Source organism: Lonchura striata, chromosome 6 (assembly GCF_046129695.1).
Source record: "Lonchura striata isolate bLonStr1 chromosome 6, bLonStr1.mat, whole genome shotgun sequence".
In the NCBI taxonomy this organism is placed as follows: Eukaryota; Metazoa; Chordata; class Aves; order Passeriformes; family Estrildidae; genus Lonchura; species Lonchura striata.
The window spans coordinates 53,148,865-53,165,650 of NC_134608.1; the positions used below are offsets into that span (position 1 = coordinate 53,148,865).

At 69.2% G+C, this 16,786-nt stretch overlaps 4 protein-coding genes across 5 annotated transcripts; 2 read left to right on the forward strand and 2 right to left on the reverse strand.

Annotated features, from left to right (window-relative positions):
* The first annotated feature begins 431 nt into the window (after positions 1 to 431).
* On the forward strand, positions 432 to 1,424 carry TIMM10 (translocase of inner mitochondrial membrane 10). Its single transcript, XM_021556007.3, has 2 exons — positions 432 to 657; positions 1,163 to 1,424. The coding sequence occupies exons 1-2, from the start codon at positions 587 to 589 to the stop codon at positions 1,362 to 1,364; spliced, it is 273 nt and encodes a 90-aa protein (XP_021411682.1). The 5' UTR covers positions 432 to 586; the 3' UTR covers positions 1,365 to 1,424.
* Positions 1,425 to 2,397: 973 nt separating this feature from the next.
* RTN4RL2 (reticulon 4 receptor like 2) lies at positions 2,398 to 6,516 on the reverse strand. Its single transcript, XM_021556006.2, has 3 exons — positions 6,364 to 6,516; positions 3,762 to 4,249; positions 2,398 to 3,362 (listed from the first exon to the last, which is right to left on the reverse strand). Exons 1-3 carry the CDS (start codon positions 6,395 to 6,397, stop codon positions 2,619 to 2,621), a joined length of 1,266 nt encoding a protein of 421 aa, XP_021411681.2. The 5' UTR covers positions 6,398 to 6,516; the 3' UTR covers positions 2,398 to 2,618.
* Positions 6,517 to 8,511: 1,995 nt separating this feature from the next.
* On the forward strand, positions 8,512 to 14,962 carry SLC43A3 (solute carrier family 43 member 3). 2 transcript variants are annotated; one of them, XM_021556005.3, is made up of 13 exons: positions 8,512 to 8,598; positions 11,043 to 11,290; positions 11,609 to 11,738; positions 11,891 to 11,937; positions 12,014 to 12,090; positions 12,171 to 12,263; positions 12,454 to 12,593; positions 12,731 to 12,837; positions 13,226 to 13,384; positions 13,462 to 13,575; positions 13,783 to 13,969; positions 14,229 to 14,352; positions 14,712 to 14,962. In XM_021556005.3, exons 2-13 carry the CDS (start codon positions 11,104 to 11,106, stop codon positions 14,865 to 14,867), a joined length of 1,521 nt encoding a protein of 506 aa, XP_021411680.2. In that variant the 5' UTR covers positions 8,512 to 8,598; positions 11,043 to 11,103; the 3' UTR covers positions 14,868 to 14,962. The 2 variants fall into 2 exon arrangements, with proteins under 2 accessions (XP_021411680.2, XP_021411679.2); XM_021556004.3 differs by lacking the exons at positions 8,512 to 8,598; positions 11,043 to 11,290 and having other exon boundaries at positions 11,302 to 11,738.
* A 66-nt stretch (positions 14,963 to 15,028) lies between these two features.
* LOC110485057 (uncharacterized) lies at positions 15,029 to 16,515 on the reverse strand. Its single transcript, XM_077784431.1, has 4 exons — positions 16,288 to 16,515; positions 15,784 to 16,013; positions 15,425 to 15,536; positions 15,029 to 15,145 (listed from the first exon to the last, which is right to left on the reverse strand). The coding sequence occupies exons 1-4, from the start codon at positions 16,502 to 16,504 to the stop codon at positions 15,087 to 15,089; spliced, it is 618 nt and encodes a 205-aa protein (XP_077640557.1). The 5' UTR covers positions 16,505 to 16,515; the 3' UTR covers positions 15,029 to 15,086.
* Positions 16,516 to 16,786: the final 271 nt, after the last annotated feature.

The window sequence follows — 16,786 nt, forward strand, 5'->3', positions numbered from 1 at the left end:
ATACGGGCACACGCGGGACGTGGGGAGCGCGGGGGGAACAGATTCCCGAGGGGCAATGGGGGACACAGACACGTGGGGACACAGATGACACGGGGACAGCCCGGGCAGGACGGCGGGACACAGGAGGACCCAGGGACACGAGGAACGGGACACAGGGGAGGGACCCGAAGCCCCCCGGCCGTGCCCGGGTGAGGTCCCGGCGGTGGCCACGCCCCCTCCCGCCAGGCCACGCCCCCTCCTCGTGACCACGCCCCCTGCGGGGCAAAGGCCGGGCAGAGCGCGCGCTCCGCCGCTCCCTCCCGCCGCTCGGCAGCCGCCGCCACGCCCCTTCCGAGGGACCAATCAGCGACAGATGCGCACCCCTGGTCCCGCCTCCGCCTGCACGCGATTGGTCAGCGCCGGCGCCGGGGCGGGGCCAGCGCGCGGGTGGGCGGAAGCGCGGCGCCCACGTGGTTCCTGCAGGGAGCCGCCGCCGGGTCCCGAACCGAGCGGGACCGAGCCGGTCCAACGGGGCGGATCCGAGCGGGGTCGGGCCCAGAGGGACCGCCATCGGGGCTGAATCCGAACGGGGCCGGTGCTGGCCGCTATGGATCCGCTGCGGGCTCAGCAGCTGGCGGCCGAACTGGAGGTTGAGATGATGGCCGACATGTATAATCGGTGAGGCCCGCCGGGAGGGAGCATTGGGGGCGTTGGGGTACCGTGGCTTGGGGGACACTAGCGCGTGTCAGAGGCAGTGGGGGACCCCGGGGTGCTGGGGTTGTAGGGGAGTGCGGGGGTCCTAGGGGACACCCGGGAAATGGGGAAGGAAACCGGAGATGCCTGAGGATGTGGGACGGCGGGGGGTCCTAGGGGTGCCCGGGTGGTGATGATGGAGGATACTGGGCTTGTTGGGGTGCAGAGGCCGGGGTCCCGGTCGGTGAGGATGCGGGTACAGGAGGTGTTGGGGTGCAAGGGCTGGGGATGCCGGGGATGGCGATAACGGGGGGTACGGGGGGTGCTGAGCTGCGGGGCTGGGTCCCGGGGGTGGTGATGGCAGGGTACCGGAGATGTTGGGGTGCGGGGTCGGGGTCCTGGGGGTGGCAATGGCGGGGTACAGGGTGTGCTGGGGTGCGGGGCCGGGTCCCGGCTGGCGCGGGGCTCAGGCGCGGTGCGGTCCGTGCAGGATGACCAAGGCGTGCCACCGCAAGTGTGTCCCCCCGCACTACAAGGAGTCGGAGCTGTCCAAAGGGGAATGCGTGTGCCTGGACCGCTGCGTGGCCAAGTACCTGGAGGTGCACGAGCGGATGGGGAAGAAGCTGACGGAGCTGTCGCTGCAGGACGAGGAGCTGCTCAAGCGAATGCAGCAGGGCAGTGGCACTGCCTGAGCCCCCACCCGTCACCCCAATAAACCTGGGGCATCTGCTGTGCTCCCCTCGCCTCCCAAACCCACCCTGTGGCCATGTGTTGGGGTACGTGCTGCCCGTGATTGCTGCTGGGAGCCCCCCCTTGTTGTCACCAGCTGCCACGTGCCATGTCCTTGTGGGGGGCACCCAAGGGTGCCCCCCCTGGCTGGGCCCAGCCCGTGTAATCCCCTGGATTAGGTAGAGCTGGGTTGAGCCCCTTGTAATCCCCAGTGGGGTGGGACAGGGCTCAGCCCCTCCCTGTCTGTCTGTGCTGAGGGTCACCAGAGGGGACAGCCAAGGACCCTGCACAGGGACACACAGCCCCCGAGGGGCAGGGCACAGGGACACTCCCAGAACACCCAGCCCTGTTTGAGGATACACAGATGGGACCACGTGGGGACAACCCAGGTACACCTCTGCCTGGGAAAGACCACAGGGGAGGGGGCATGGGGACACTCACATGGGGACAGTCTGCACCCACACAGACGGACACCGCCACACAGCCCCGGGGACACTTGGAGGGGACATAAACACCCAGCGAGTTACACCTGCTGAAGGACACCCCACGCTGCGCGAGGGACACCTGCCGAGGGGCAGCCCGGGGTGCCACACGCCCAGAGGCACCGAGGGCAGGGGGTGGGCGCTGTCCCTGCGCCCGCAGCCAGCAGCGTGTGCTCCATCTGTGTGCCGGCGCCTGCGGGAAGTGGGTCAGGCTGTGCAGGGCGCGGGGGTGGCTCTGCGCCCCGCGGCTCCCGTGACACCCGCCGGCACTCTGCGAGGGGTGCGGGGTGTCGGCGTCACGGGAGCCGGCGTGTCACCGGCTCCGCGAGGGCGCCGGGTGTGCTTGGGGGGTGCGTGTGTGGCCGCACGCCCCCCAGGGCGTGTCCGTCCAGCCCCCCTGCGGCGCCCTGCACGCCTCGCTGCCCTGCCACCCGCTGCTTCCATCAATATTTCAGGAGCAGCAGGCGGTGACCTGGAACGACAGTGGCCCACCCACAGCAGCCAGGCCCCACTCTCCCAAAATAAGACCATTTTTAATAAATAATTTCCCACCTTTTGGTTCCTGTTGGGGGTTTTTCCCGCTCAGGATGGGAGGGGACCCCCTTCTGCATCCTGCGGCCCCCCCCCCCCCCGCCCCCCGCTGGCTGTTCCCCACAGTTCTCGAGGCCTCCCCTGGGGAGAAGGGGGGCACGGGCACCCCGAGGAGCCAGGACCCCCTGGGGCGCCGAGGGGGGCTCAGAGTTGGGGCAGGATCAGAGCCAGGAGGGGCAGGAGAACGGGGGGCCGGTGGGGCGCGGCGGCGGCCATGGGGGCACAGGGGTCATGGGGGCAGCTGGCGTCCTCGGGGGGCCCGCGGGAGTCACGGGACGGAGGGGGTGGCCGGGGCTGGGGTCCCCGCAGGTCGTGGGGGGGCAGCCCGTCACGGTAGAAGGCGGAGGGCGGCGCGGCCGGGAGGGTGCCGGGCCGACCCAGCGCCCGCCCCGGGGTGCCCATCACCGCCACCCCATTGCCAGCGCCACCGTTGCCATCTTCCATCTCCTCGTCGTCGTCGTCATCCTCGGGGCAGGCGTCGAAGTCTTTGGGGCGGAGGTGGCGCAGGTCGGTGCCACGGCGGTGCGGGGGGCTGGCGCAGGGCACCGGGGAGCTGGAGACGCGTGTGCGGCGGAACCAGGCCCAGAGCGGGCGCGCTCGGCAGTCGCAGGCCCAGGGGTTGGCGTTGAGGCGCAGGAACTGCAGCGAGGGCAGCGCAGCCAGCGGGTCCCCGGGCAGGGCCACCAGGCTGTTGTTGAACAGGTAGAGGATGGTGAGGCGCGCCAGCCCCCCAAAGGCGCGGCGGTGGATGGCTGCCAGCCGGTTGGCGTGCAGCAGCAGGCGGTCCAGGCTCGACAACCCCCGGAAGACGCCCTCCGACAGCGCCCGCAGCCGGTTGCCGTGCAGGAAGAGGTGGCTCAGGTTGGCCAGGTCGGCAAAGAGGTCGTCCTGCGGGGAATGGGAGAGGGGTGGGTGTGAGGTGGGGTTCCACTGTGCTGTTCTGTGGCCCTGCCTGGTGGGCATCAGCCAGAGAGCCACCGGTGTGGGCCCAAAAGAGCCCTGCCACAGGTCCTAGTCCTGCCAGCATCGCCCGTCACCTCTCCTGTGTCCCTGCTCCGTGAGCATCATGCAAGACCTTGTCCCACATCCCTGCCACGCTGGTGTCACCCATGGTCCTGCCCCATGGCCATCACCCTGCTCCCTCAGCATCTCCTGTCCTGGCCCCGCATTCTGGCCGTGTCAGCACCACCTTGTGCCACATCCTGTCTATGTGGCTTGTCACCCGTCACCCTGCCCAGTCCCACCTCTGTGCCCTGGGGGCATCGTCCAGCACCCCACCTCACCCACCTGGAGGTAGAGCAGCCCGTTCTCCTGCAGGTAGAGGTACTGGAGGCTGCGGAGGCCGCGGAAGATGCCGCTGGGCAGGTTGGCCAGCCGGCACCGGTACAGGTGCAGGGCCTGGAGGCGGTGGAGGCCGTGGAAGGTGTCGGGGGCCAGGACGCGGAGGTGCGGGTTGTCACCCAGGTCGAGCTCCTCCAGGGCGGGCAGGTGGCGGAAGGTGCCCGGCTGGATGGAGGAGATGTTGTTGGAGTAGAGCCAGAGGGTGACGGTGCTGGGCCCGAAGGTGCCCGCCCGCAGCGCCCCGATGACGTTGTTCTGCAGGAAGAGGCGGCGGGCGCCGGGCGGGAGCCCCGCGGGCACCGAGGAGAAGTTGTTGGCCTGGCAGCTGACGGTGGGCGGCGAGACGTAGCAGGTGCAGAGCGCGGGGCAGGCGGGAGCCCCGCCGGGCACCCACACCAGCGCCGCCAGCAGCAGCAGGGCCGCCGGGCGCCCGCCTGAGGGCACAGCGGGGCGTCAGCGCGGGGCACCGCGCCGCCCCGACCCCGCGCCGCCCGCCCCGCAGCCCCCACAGCCCCCCGGGGCCGTGCCCACCCCACCAAGCCATGGGTCCTTAGGAGAGTCCCGAGGTCCTGATCGTTCCATAGGGCTGGGCAGACCAGGAGGCCTCCAGGAGTGTTCCCACCCTTAGGGCTATGGGTGCCCGGGAGAACCCCAAGGTCATGGCAACCCCGTAGGGCTGGGCACTCCTAGAAGCCCTTCAAAGCCACGCCAGCTCCAAAGGGCCATGGTTCCCCAGGAGAACGCCAAGGTCATCGCTCGCTGTAGGGCTGCACACCCCGAGGTGGGGAACTGTGCCCACCCACAGGGCCATGGCCCCCAGGAGGCCCCTGAGGGCTATACCTCCCCAGGGACCCCCCCAAGGCCATGCCCACCCACAGGGCCACGGTCTCCTAGGAGATCCCGAGGACCACAGACCCCTGGGAGAATCCCAAGGTCATGACACACAATAGCACTGAGCACCCCTTGCAGCCCCCAGACCCACATCAGCCCTCAGGACTGTGGTCCCCAGAGACCCCCTCAGGGCTGTACTGCTGCACAACACCAAGGCTGGGCACTCCAAAAAGTGGCTGTACACCTGCGACTTTCTGGGGCTGTTCCTGCTACTGGGGCCACGCTCCCCAGGGACCCCCAAAGCTCCCTGACTCCCCCTGCCGTGGCCACGCTCCCATGGGACCGTGCCCGCCCCACGCTCCACCAGAACCCCTCTCAGGGACACAGACCCCTGGGACCCCCCTCACCCCAGTCTGGGGGGGGGTCCGTGCCCCCTCCCCAAACGGGGCGGTGCCACGTGCGCGCGTGCCGCGGCCACGTGTGGGGCGGGGCACGCGTGGGCGCGGGCTGACGACACGCGCCGCCGCTCCGGGTGTTCAGCATCCCCCCCTTCTCCCCCCCCCCCCCACCCGTGTCCATCCCCCCCTCAGGCTGCAACCCGAGAGCTTCATCCATAATTCAGCCCGGCGGCCTGGATCCACGCCCGGGGATGCGTGGATGCGCCCAGTCGCCGCTACCGGGGGAGGGGAGAGGAAGGAGGGGGGCGGTGGGACCCTCCGGTGCATCGGAGGTCACACCGGAGCTGCACCGAGGGGTCCCACCGCCCCCTTCCCTCCCTTCCCCTCTGCCGGTGCTCCACCAGTTGGGGGGGTACCCACCCCCCACCCACCCACGGAGGCGTCCGGCGCATCTGCTCAGCGCCGCCCCCCTCCCCCGGCGCCCCGTGCCGGCGTGCGCCCCCCACCCGCGTCCCATCTGTCACTCCCCCACGCCGCGGGCTGACTCAGTTGGGAGCTGAAGTCACCGGTTCTCAGCTTCCCCCCCCCGGGTGCCAAACCCCCCCACCTCGGTACTTGCGGGTACCCCACAGACCCGCGGCACCCACCCGCGGCGTGACCCGGGCGCTCCTGGCTCCCCGCGGTGCCCACACGGGGCAACCGTGGGGCGTCTCCACGCCGGACTGGGGATGCAGGGGTGCCACCGCGTACGCCCTGGGTCGTGGGGCACACCCCGCTGGGCATCGTGGGGTACCCCCACTCCGGGCTAGGGGTCCTGGGGTGGCACCGGGCAGCCGGTGGATCTTGGAGCGCCCAGAAGCCGGGCTACGCACGCCGGTGCTGCACAGGGTGTGCCGGGGTTCGTGGGACACCCCCACGCTGCCCCGGGGGGCCCGGGATGGCAGCGAGTACCCACGTGTCACGGGGCACTCCCACGCCGGGCTGGGGGTCCCGGGGTGGCACCGGCTACCCCGTGGGTCATGAGACAGCCGCACCTCGGGCTGGGCTGGCAGCGGGCACCGCGTGGGTCGGGGGCACCCACGCGCCGGGCAGCCGGGGGTCGCGGGGGCTCAACCTGGGGTGCCCCGGGACTGCGCCCCCACGCCGGGCCGTGCGTCCCGGGGCGGCCCCGGGGTCCCCGCGCACCGGGGGCTCCCCACTCACCCCGGGGCACCCGCACCCCGAGCGCCGCGGGGCACCTCGAGCCGGGACCGAGGTCTCCGGGTGGCACCCCAGGGTTCACCCGACACCCGTGGGACCCCGCCCGACCCCGCGCCTACCTGGGGGCAGGTCCCGAGCCGTGGGGGGCCGCATGGCGGGGCGGCCGCTCAGGCGCTGCCCACCCGCGGGGTCATGGCCGGTGCCGGGGGGGGCTGCTCGCCCCCGTCGCCCCCGCCGCGCCGCCGGGAGCAGCAGCCGCCGCCGCCCCGGGGCATGGCACGGGTGGGCTCGGGCTCGGGCACGGGTGGGCTCGGCGCGGCGCTGCCCGCGGCTCCGTGGGGCTGAGCCCTCCCCGCGCCGCGCCTTATCCCGGGGCGGCCGCTCCGCCCCCCGCGCCGGCCCCGCCGTTTAACCCTTCCCGGGCTGGCCCGCCCCAGGCGGGACAGGGGTGGGCACAAGGACTGCCGGCGGGGACAGCGGGGGATGCGCGGCGGGCGCCCATGGGGGACACGCCCTGCAGGACTCAGATGGGGCACTCCCAACGGGGACACGCGGGTGTGATGGGTTCCCCCGCGGGGAAAGGACGCAGGGCTCGCGTGGGGAGCTGTGAGCGCGGGACACGGAGGGTGGTCTCCGTCCGTCCGTCCGTCCGTCTGTCCGTCCGTCCGCCCCTCCCCCTGTCCCACCATCCCTGGACCGGAGCCGGGCTTTGGTGCCCCCGTGGACGGCGGGACCTCGCGGGGGCTGCCCCCGGGGTGGGTGCGGCGGGCCCGGGAGCCCCGCACCCAGCGAGCCGCCGGGAGGGCGCGGGGGGCGGTGGTCCGCGCACCCACGCGGGACCGCGGCGCTGTTCGTGGTGCCGGACCGGCGCTGTCCGTGGTGCCGTCGCGGCGCTGCCCGGCCCGGGGCAGAGCGGGTGGCGGCGGCGGTGCGGGATGCACCGGCCCCGCGCAGGCCCCACGCCGGTGCCGCGCGTGGGGGGGACGCGTGGCCGCGCGGGCTGCGGCGGCACCGGCACCGGCTGGCACCGGCGCGTGTTTGCGGCGCCGTCTCCGGCGAGTGAAATGCCACAAGCTGGTGCGGCGGCAGCCGTGGGAGGGGGCGTGGGCGGCGCGGGGCTGACTCAGGGGCCGCCATCCGCTCCCCCTGCCCGTGCCCCCTGCCCGGCCGCGGAGCCCCCGGCCGGACACCGCTGATCGGGGCAGGGCCGGGGAACCCGCCCGGGCGGGGCTCTGGGTGCTGGTGCCCACCCGCCTGGGGAGCTGCGGACCGGGTGGATGGGGGGGGATGGACAGACGGACGGACGGACGGATGAAAGGAAGGGGCAGGTGGATGGACAGAGAGGTGGAGGATGGATTGATGGACAGGTGGACATGAGGAGAGAAGGACAGGTGGACAGACAGATGCACAGAGAACATCTGGAGATGGGGTGGACGAATGCAGAGATGGGTGAAGGATGGGGAGGACAGACAGATGGACAGGTGGAGGGAAAGGCAGGTAATGGGCAGCTGGATGGTTGTGGGACAGATGGATGGGATGGATAGAGTTGTGATTGGAAGGGGACAGATGGACAGGTGACAGACCGATGATGGACAGATGGATGGGTGACAGACAGATGGATGGGTGATGGACAGATGGACGGGTGATGAACAGACAGAAGGGCAGCTGGCAGAGCAGATGAGAGGCTGCAGCAGTGGGGACAGGTGGGGACAGACCAGGCAGCAAGCGCTGGTGGATGGACAGAGGGACAGGGGAGAGGATGTGGCCAAAGGCAGGGTGACAGGAGGGACAGCAGTGTCCTGGGCAGGGAGAAGGCAGGGAGTGGGGGACAAGGCACTGGCAGGGGACACAGCACAACACAGCAGAGTGGCATGGGAATGGCTCTGGGATGGCACAGCTGGAGTGACCCAGGGATAGCCCAAGGGTAGTCCTGGGGTGACCCAAGCGTCACTGAAAACTGGCCCAAGAGGGACCAAAAGGGCGATCCAAGGTGGCCCGAGGGTGGTGCCAGCAGGAGCGCCTCTTGGGGACAACAGGTGAGATGTCACACCTGGAGATGGAGGGGGGCACCCGCGGGGGGCGTAAGGGCGGCACCGGGGGAGGGCTCCGTGCCGGGACGGCCCCTCCTGGGCGGACCCACGGGTGACCGGGGCTCCGCCGAGGCCGCCTCCGCGCCCCCGAACCGCCGGGCCCGGGGGCGGGGCCCGGCCAGACCCGGCAGCTCCGCTCCGCCCGCAGTGGCGGGGGGGCCGGGAGGGGCCGCGGCACCGGGGACACCGGGAGCATCGGAAGCGCCGGGAGCACCGGGGCGGGGAGAGCCCGGTCCCCTCCCCGCCGGGCCGGGCGGGAGGCGGGTGAGCGGCGCGGGGATGCGGCGGGAGGAGCCGCGGGGCGCGGAGGGGCCCGGATGGCCACGGAGCGGCGGCGGGAGGCCGGTGTGACCGGGACGGGAGGGCCCGGCAGAGGGGGCACCGAGGGCCCTGGGCCGTGGCCTGCGGGGCTGGGCTCGGCGTGGGCGCGATGCGGATGTCCGGGGTGCCCGGGGCGGTGCCGCGGTTCGCGTGGCGGAGCGGAGGAACCGCTTCTGCCCCGGGGCCGTGGGGGAGCCTCGGGGGACCGGCACGGCGGGACGCCACGGCTGCCCATCCCCGGGACCACGCGTGTGTCCCCCCGCCACACGTGTGCGGCCCAAGCCCCGCGGCCGGGGCTGCTCCGTGGGGCGCGGGCGGTGCCCACCCGGGGACACCGCGTCCTGCAGGGGGCAGCGGGGTGGGAGGAGCGCCCAGCCCTATGGCAGCCCCCGGGGGTCCTGTGACCCCACCTGCCCCCACCACGGCCCGGGGGGAGCTGGGGGACACAGCAGGGACAGAGGGGACAGTCACTGATGCTGCGAAGCCCCGACCCGAGCCGTGCTCCCTCGTGGAGGGCTCACCGGGGCTCCGGGGGGCTCACCACCAGGGGGTCACACCAGTGTGGGGCTGTCACTGCTGTGGGGACTCACCCGTGTGGCTGGCAGAGACAGCATGTCCCGGACATCCCAGTCAGGCCAGTGGCTGACACCCGTAGTGAGTGGCTTGGGGTGCCCCAGACAGTGACCCCCATATATCAGGGAGCCCCGGCGTCCCCCAGCTGCTGTAACACCCCCAGTCTGCAATATTTTTTGCCACTCAGGTGGCTAAAAATAGTACAGGTCCCCTCGGGCCGGCCCCGCCCGGCTCTGTGCAGGTTAATCTTCAGCTGCTGGTCACTGTAATGAGGCCTCATTACCTGACATCACAGCAGGCAGGGCACTGGGACAGGGACGGCTCTGGGCAGTGACACGGTGACAGGGGCTCGGTGCAGCACAGCCAGGCTGTGTGTGGGTGAGGGAGGTGGGGGGACACGGAGGACAGTGAACTGGGGGTGACGTGGCCTTGGTGGCCTTGCCACCCAGCTGTGGGTCACGGGGGAGTCCCAGCTGCGTTGTGGGGTGACCTGTTGTCAGCCCCAGTGCAGTGCAGTGCTTGGGGTAGCAGCGTCCCCAGGAGATATGTCATGGTCCCCAGCAGTGGGAGGGGATTCCTGGAGACATGACAGGGTCCCCCAGGGGGTGGCAGGGTCTTAGAGATGTGACAGTGTCCCTGAGAGCTGTGCCAGGGTCCCCAAGGGAGAGCCCCAGGAGCTGTGCTGGGGCTCTGGGGGGTGTGTCACTGTCCCCTGCAGCGTGCCTGTGTCCCCAGGGGCTGTGCCAGCATCTCCAGGGATTGTGCCAGTTTCCCAAACACTGTGCCAGGCCCCGGGAGGGCATGTGTTTGTGTCCTCGGGGGGGTTGCCAATGTCCCCAGGGGCTGTGACAGCGTCACCAGGAAGAGTGCCAGTTTCCCAAGGGCTGTGCCAGGTCCCCAGCAGAGTGCTGGTGTCCCTGGGGTGAGGCGTGTTGTTGTGGTGTCCCCAGTGCTCACACCGGGTGTGCAGCATTGTGCCAGTGTCCCGTGGCTGTGCCAGGTCCCCTGGGGATGCTGGTGTCCCTGGGAGGATGTTGGTGTTCTCAGGGTTGTGTTGTCACCAGAGCACGCACTTGGATGCCCAGCAGTGTGCCAGCGTCCCCAGGGTTGTGCTAGATCCTGGGCCAGGCTGGTTTGGGGCAATAGGGACAGCACAGGGGTGTGCTGGCACAGTGAGGGGACTGAGCCCCCACCGGGGGGCACGAGGCACTATCAGGGACTGCCATCCTGGGGGACCCACGCGTGCTCCCGGGAGATTCGGGGGGAGGCACTGGGGTGCAGAGGTGCATCCCAGCCACGCTGCCGGGGTTCAAACTCTGCGGTGGCGGTGAAGGTGACGGTGACAACAGGAGGGCCTGGCCTCGTGCAGGTGGGTGAGGGGTGCAGGACGGGAGTCAGCAGGTACAGTCGTGTGTGCAAGTGTGCATGCCTGTAAGCCTGCGTGTGTGCCTGCGAACAGCTGCGTGTGTGTGACTGTAAATGTGTGTGTGTGCTTATAAATGTATGTGTGCGCCCACAAACCTGTGTGTGCCCCTGCAAATCTGTGTGTGGGTCTGTCAATGGCTGCGTGCCACATGTCAACAGCTGTCCCCACGTGTGTGGACCCTGGCTGCTGCAGAGCCCTGCCCTGTGCCCTGGCACATGGGGGGACACTGGTGCCAGCCACTGTGGCCAGGGACGAGGGGCAGAGCCGGGGCCACAGTGACCTTTGCCCAGGTGGCCACATGCTGCCAGGTGTCACTGTGCACCCCAGGCGTCCCTGTGCCCCCGGTGGGTGCCAGCATGGTGTGACGCCTGGCCTTTGTCACCCACAGGCTCGGCAAAGACGCCCCAGGCTGGTGACAGCCCGGGCCAGTGGCCGCCTGGGCAGGGGACATGGCGGAGGGCGCGGGGCTGGCCAAGCGCCTGGGGACCCTCCTGTCAGGGCTGCTGGAGTGCGGCGCCTTCTGTGGCATCATCTTCGGCTGGGCCTCCCTCGTCTTCGTCCTCAAGGACCTGGGCTACTTCGAGGGGCTGTGCCAGCCCTCCGCCACCCCCGGCCCCAACTTCACCCTGGGGTCTGGTATGGACCCGCACCTGTCCCCACGGTCCCCTGACTCGTGACCCCGCTGTCCCGATGCCCCATGCTGTCCAATGCCCCCACTGTGCCTGTGCCTTTGCTGTCTGCAGTGTCCCGATGCCCTGCAGTGCTGTGTCCCCACTGTCTTCAAGCCCATGTGCCTACTGTTCCCCAGTCCATGTCTCCGGTATCATCATGTCCGTGGTGTCCCCACATGCCTGGTGTCCCCTGCATCTCTGCTGACTCGTGTCCCCGGGTGCCTGTGTCCCCACACCCGTGCTATTCCCGGTGTCCCCATGCCCCACTTGTGGCCGTTCCCAGACTGCAGCAGGCAGGATGAGCAGTTCTCCCTGGTCTTCACCATCGGCTCCTTCATGAACAACTTCATGACCTTCCCCATGGGCATCGTCTTTGACCGCTTTGGCACCACAGCTGCGCGCCTCATCGCCATGTGAGCCCTGCACCGGGGGGACACGGGGGACAGGGCTGGGGGGCTCCTGAGAACAGGGGGTTGTTGGGGTGGCCTGGCTCCCAAAGGGCTGGGTAGGGGAATCACCTGATTCCCAGGATCTCATTCCCATGTGTCACCGCTGTCCCCTTTAGCTCCCTCTACACTGGTGGGACCCTGCTCGTCGCCTTCTCCACCCCAGGTGAGACCCAGGGGGTCCCCAGCCCTGGGGGGGACCTCTTCAGTAGCCCCTGTCCCCACTGACCCCTGTGTCCCAGAGCTGGCGGTGCTGCTCTTCCCGGCCATGTCCATGCTGTCGGTGGGTGGCATCCTCCTCATCCTCACCAACATGCAGGTGGGTTCCCCCTGCACCCCGACACCCACCCTGCTGGCACAGGAGGGCTCTGATGGCACACAGGGGTCTCTTGGTGCCAGGTGGGGAACCTGTTTGGGAACTACCGCTCCATCATCATCACCCTCTACAACGGGGCCTTCGACTCCTCCTCCGCCGTCTTCCTCATCGTCAAGGTGGGTGCAAGGGACGTGGCAGTGGTGGCAGGGGAGGACAGAGCTGGGAACAGTTGGGTCACATCTACAGACATATTGGGGACACAGCTGAGCCACTGCTGGGGCCACATATGGGGACACACCTAGGCCCTGAGCAGCTGGCCGGTGGCAGCCTGTCTCTCTCTGTCCCCGACTCTGTCCTTGTCCCCAGCTGCTGTACGAGCACGGGCTGTCCCTGCGGGCCATGTTCCTCTTCCTGGCAGCCTGCAGCGCCTGGCACCTCCTGCGCACTCTCTTCCTGATGCCACGCAGCCGCATCCCCTACCCGCTGCCCCCCGGTTACGACTACGGGTACGGGGGGCTGCCTGCACCCTGCCGGGGCTCTGGGGAGAGGGTGGCTGGGTCCCACCCTGCGGGCAGCGGGTCCTATCCCCTGGGCAGGTCCGGCCCCAGCGGGTGGACGCAGGGTGACAGAGGCCCTGCCGCAGGCTGCGGTGCCGGGGGCGTTCCCGCTCCTACCGGACCCACAAGGACAAGCAGCCCCCGGGAGAGGCTGGACCCGAGGAGACACCCCTGGAAGCGCCCGTAGCTCGAGGTGCCGGAGCGGGGATCTGCTCGGTGGGGTGGGGCTTGTATTTGGGGGGGGCGTGAGCGGGTGGGCGTGATCACAGCTGGCGATGGGTGGTGCTATGTAAATGAAGGGTGTGGCTTGATATGTGTAATTGCATATGCAAATCAATGGGTGGTGCCTCCTGGTGGATGGGCGTGGCTGTTATGGGCGTGGCTGGAGGACCGCTGGGATATGCAAATAATCGCTGGGTGTGGCAGCGCGTGGGCGTGGCCAAAAGGTGGGCACGGTGACATCTCTGAATGGGCAGGGTCATACCGGCGGCTGTGAGGCCCCAGTGGGTGACAGGGACAAGGTGTGGGTGCGGCCTGGGGGGGGTTGTGTCTGTATGTGCCCTGCCCTGACACCTGCACAGGTGGGGACGCCCCCGGGACGCCGTTCCGGGCCTGCGCCTGCTCCTGGCTCTTCACCTGGCACGTGGCCTGGCTCTCGGTGATGCAGCTGCGGCACTACCTGTTCATCGGTACCCTCAACCCGCAGCTTGAGCACCTGGCGGGGGGGGACCACGCCCTGGGTAGGGCATGGCGACGGGGGGGACATGGCAGGGACCCCCAGGGCGTTCCCTGCCCACCTGATGCTGTCCCCCCACAGTGAGCACCTACACCAACGCCTTCGCCTTCACCCAGCTCTGCGGGGTGCTCTGCGCCCCCTGGAACGGCCTCATCCTCGACCGGCACAAGCGGGGAAAGGCCCCCCGCCCTGAGGGTAACTGTCCCCCCACCCCACAGGCAGCTGAGCCCCCAGCAGGACACTCCTTGGCCCTGCACTATGGGGGTAACCACTCCTCCCAGTCCTGTGCTCCCTGTCCCCTGTGTCCTCATTGCTGCCACCACCACTGTGCCTGAGCTCACGGCACCTGGAGAAGGGACACAGGGGGGCCGTGTCCCCATGCCGTGACCCCCATGCCCACAGGGCTCCTGGCCGCGCTGGCAGACCTGCGGTCGGCGGTGCTGTCGCTGGTGGTGACGGTGGCACTGTGCCTGCTGTTCTCTGTGTTTGCTGCCGTGCCTGTCCTGCCCGCCCAGTTCGGCACCTTCGTGCTGCAGGTCATCAGCCGCTCCTTCCTGTATGGCGGCAACGCCGCCTTCCTGGCCATCGCGTGAGTGGGGACAGCCACGGCCACAGGGACGGAGGGTTCAGGGTGGCAGGGCATGGTGGCATCCTTGTTGTGGGTGTGACAGGGGGCAGATGGGTGGCATGGTCAGGATGGGGTGGCAGGGGATGGCGGTGGGGCTGCAGGGTGGCAGACACGGTGGAGGTGTCAGGGGACAGGGGACTGGGGTGGGGCTGTCAGAGCTCAGGAGGGGGCCAGGGTGGGGTGGCAGGAGGTGCCCGTTGGTGACGTGGGTGCCTGGCAGGTTCCCCCCGCAGCACTTCGGGAAGCTCTACGGGCTGGCCATGGCACTGTCAGCGCTGGTGGCCCTGCTGCAGTACCCCTGCGTCGCCCTGGTGCAGGGGCCGCTCCAGGGGGACCCCTTCTATGTGAGTGTGCCCTGTGGGCCCCCCGAGTGAGGGCTGGGGGGCCGCTCCACGGGGAAATGGGGGTCCTGCCCTGGGATGGAAGGGAGCTTGCCACATGGGGAGATGGGGGGTCTCATCCCTTGGGAAAATGGGGATCCTGGTGCTGCCCATGTGAAAATGGGGATGCTGCCCCAGGAGGGATGGAATCCTTCCCACAGGAGTGGCGGGGTCTTATGCCATGAAAAATGGGGGTCCTGCACCAGAGAGGGATGGGTGTCCTGCTCCTGGGGAAATGGAGGTGCCCCAAGTGTCCTGGCCTAACAGAGGGAATGGGGGGAGGACTCCCCAGATCCCTGCCCTGACACTCTTCCCCTCTGCAGATGAACCTGGGGCTCATTGCCGTGGTGCTGGTGGCCTTTGTCAGCCCTGTGGTGGTTGCCCGCGAGTGCCAGCGGCGAGCCAAGGAGCTGGGGATGGCTGGCACACCCCTGGCAGCCGCTCCTGGCACTGAGATCCACGCTGAGACCCCACACTGAGCCCCACACCCAGAGCACCATTTTTGTAGCAGCCTGGGGGTGCTGTGCCCAGTGGGGTGGGGGGGTTGGGCATAATAAACATCGCTGCCCCCTCCGCTTGCTGTGCTGTCCGCATGAGTCCCCAGCCCTGTCCCCAGGCCCCTGGTGCACAGAGACATGGCTCAGAACATCTCTGCTTTACTGGGAAAGGAACTGGGGTGCCATGGCAGTGCTGGGAGTTCAGTACTGGCAGATGAAGGGGCGCAGCTGGAAGCAGAAGCGGCTTCGCCAGAGCCCATCTGGGGACAAGGATAGTATCAGGGCCATGGGTGGTTCCCAGGTCCCCTCAGTACCCTGCAACCACTTCCTGCGCCCCCTATATCCCCCCTTGGCTACCCCAGTGCCCTGTAACCCCTCCCTGTTCCCCTCCCAGTGCTCTCGGTGCTCCCCTCCGTTCAGCCAGTGCCCTGTAGACCCCTCCCCATAGTGCCCTCCCAGTGTTCCTGCAATGCCCTAGCAGCCTGTGCTCCCCTCCCCAGCACCCCCCAAGCCGGGACACGGTGGGTGGGTGAACTTACCTCGGATGCTGAGGGTGGTGCAGGTGGTGACAATACCGTAGGGGTGGGTGGGTGCCCAGTTCGCATAGTTCCAGGGGCTGGAGTCCTCCCAGTAGGACTCGCACTGTCCCGCCTGCTGTGCCAACACCTCAGTCCCCAGGGAGAGCCCCCACCACCCCTACCCAGCCCATTGACCCCAAAAACCAACCCCAGCAATCAATGGCCAGCCCCTCATGTCTCAAAACCCAGCCTCCAGCCCCAGGCTCGACCCCGATGAAGCAGCCCCAGCCCCAGCCCCTCACTCCCCAGAGCAGCCCCCAGCCGATCTCGCCAGCTCCCAGCAGCCCTTTGGCAGCCCCTTGTCCCCGGAGTTCCCTCACCCTGCGGCTGGTGACAGCTCCAATCCAGGGTGAGATGATGGTGTGGTAGGTTTTTGCCAGTTTCTGCAGCTCCTGGTTGCGGGCGGCGCTGTGCACCGAGACCAGCTGGCCCCGGTACACGTCCTGGCAGTAGCGCTGCGGGACGGGCACGGGCTGGCTCCGGGCACTCACCTGTGCCCAGGGGCACCTCCCGGCAGTGCTGCCATGGCACGGGCACGGCCTGGCACCCCCTGTGCCCCATGTCCCCTCACCTGGGCGCCCGAGTAGGTGCGCAGCTTCTTCACCACCACGTAGTGCAGCTGGGCGGTCTCACCAGCGGGGAGCCCCCGGAGCTGGCAGGGGGCTGCAGGGCACAGCAGGGGGAGGGTTGGTACCGGGGGTCCCTCCGCCACCCAGCGCCAGCATCAACGCTGTGGGCATGGCAGGGACTGAGGGTGTCCCCAGGGTGTCCCTGGGAGTGAGCAGGGGTGTGGGGGTCACTCAGTGGGGCAGGGGGACACTCACCAGGGTGGCTTGCAGAGACAGTGCCCATCAGGGCGAGAGCGAGCAGCAGGCAGGGCCACATGGTAGCAGGACATGCAGGAACACTGGGGACACCACCAGCACCCTCTGGAGATGCCACAGCCCTGTCATTCTTGGCCACCCCCCACCATGGTCCAGAGCCCCTCTGCCACCCTTGGTAACAATCTCTTCTCTCTGTGGCCCTTCTGCTATACCCCATGTCCCCACTGTCCTTCTGCCACCCCAGTTCCACCTTGTGTCTCTCACCTCATCCTGCCCCTCTGTGCCGCATATCCCCCCTGTCCTTCCACCTTCCCCTGTGCCACTCCCACATACTCCTGGCATCCCAGAGACCCCCGTGTCCCCCAACACCCTTGTCCCAGCCTCAGGGATGCCCACCCCTGGTCCCCACCCCAACAGCCAGGGGCTGAGCCCACTCTGAAGTCCCCCTCCATGTCCCTGTCCCCATCCCTGCTCCTCACCTGGGGTCTGGGGGAGCTCT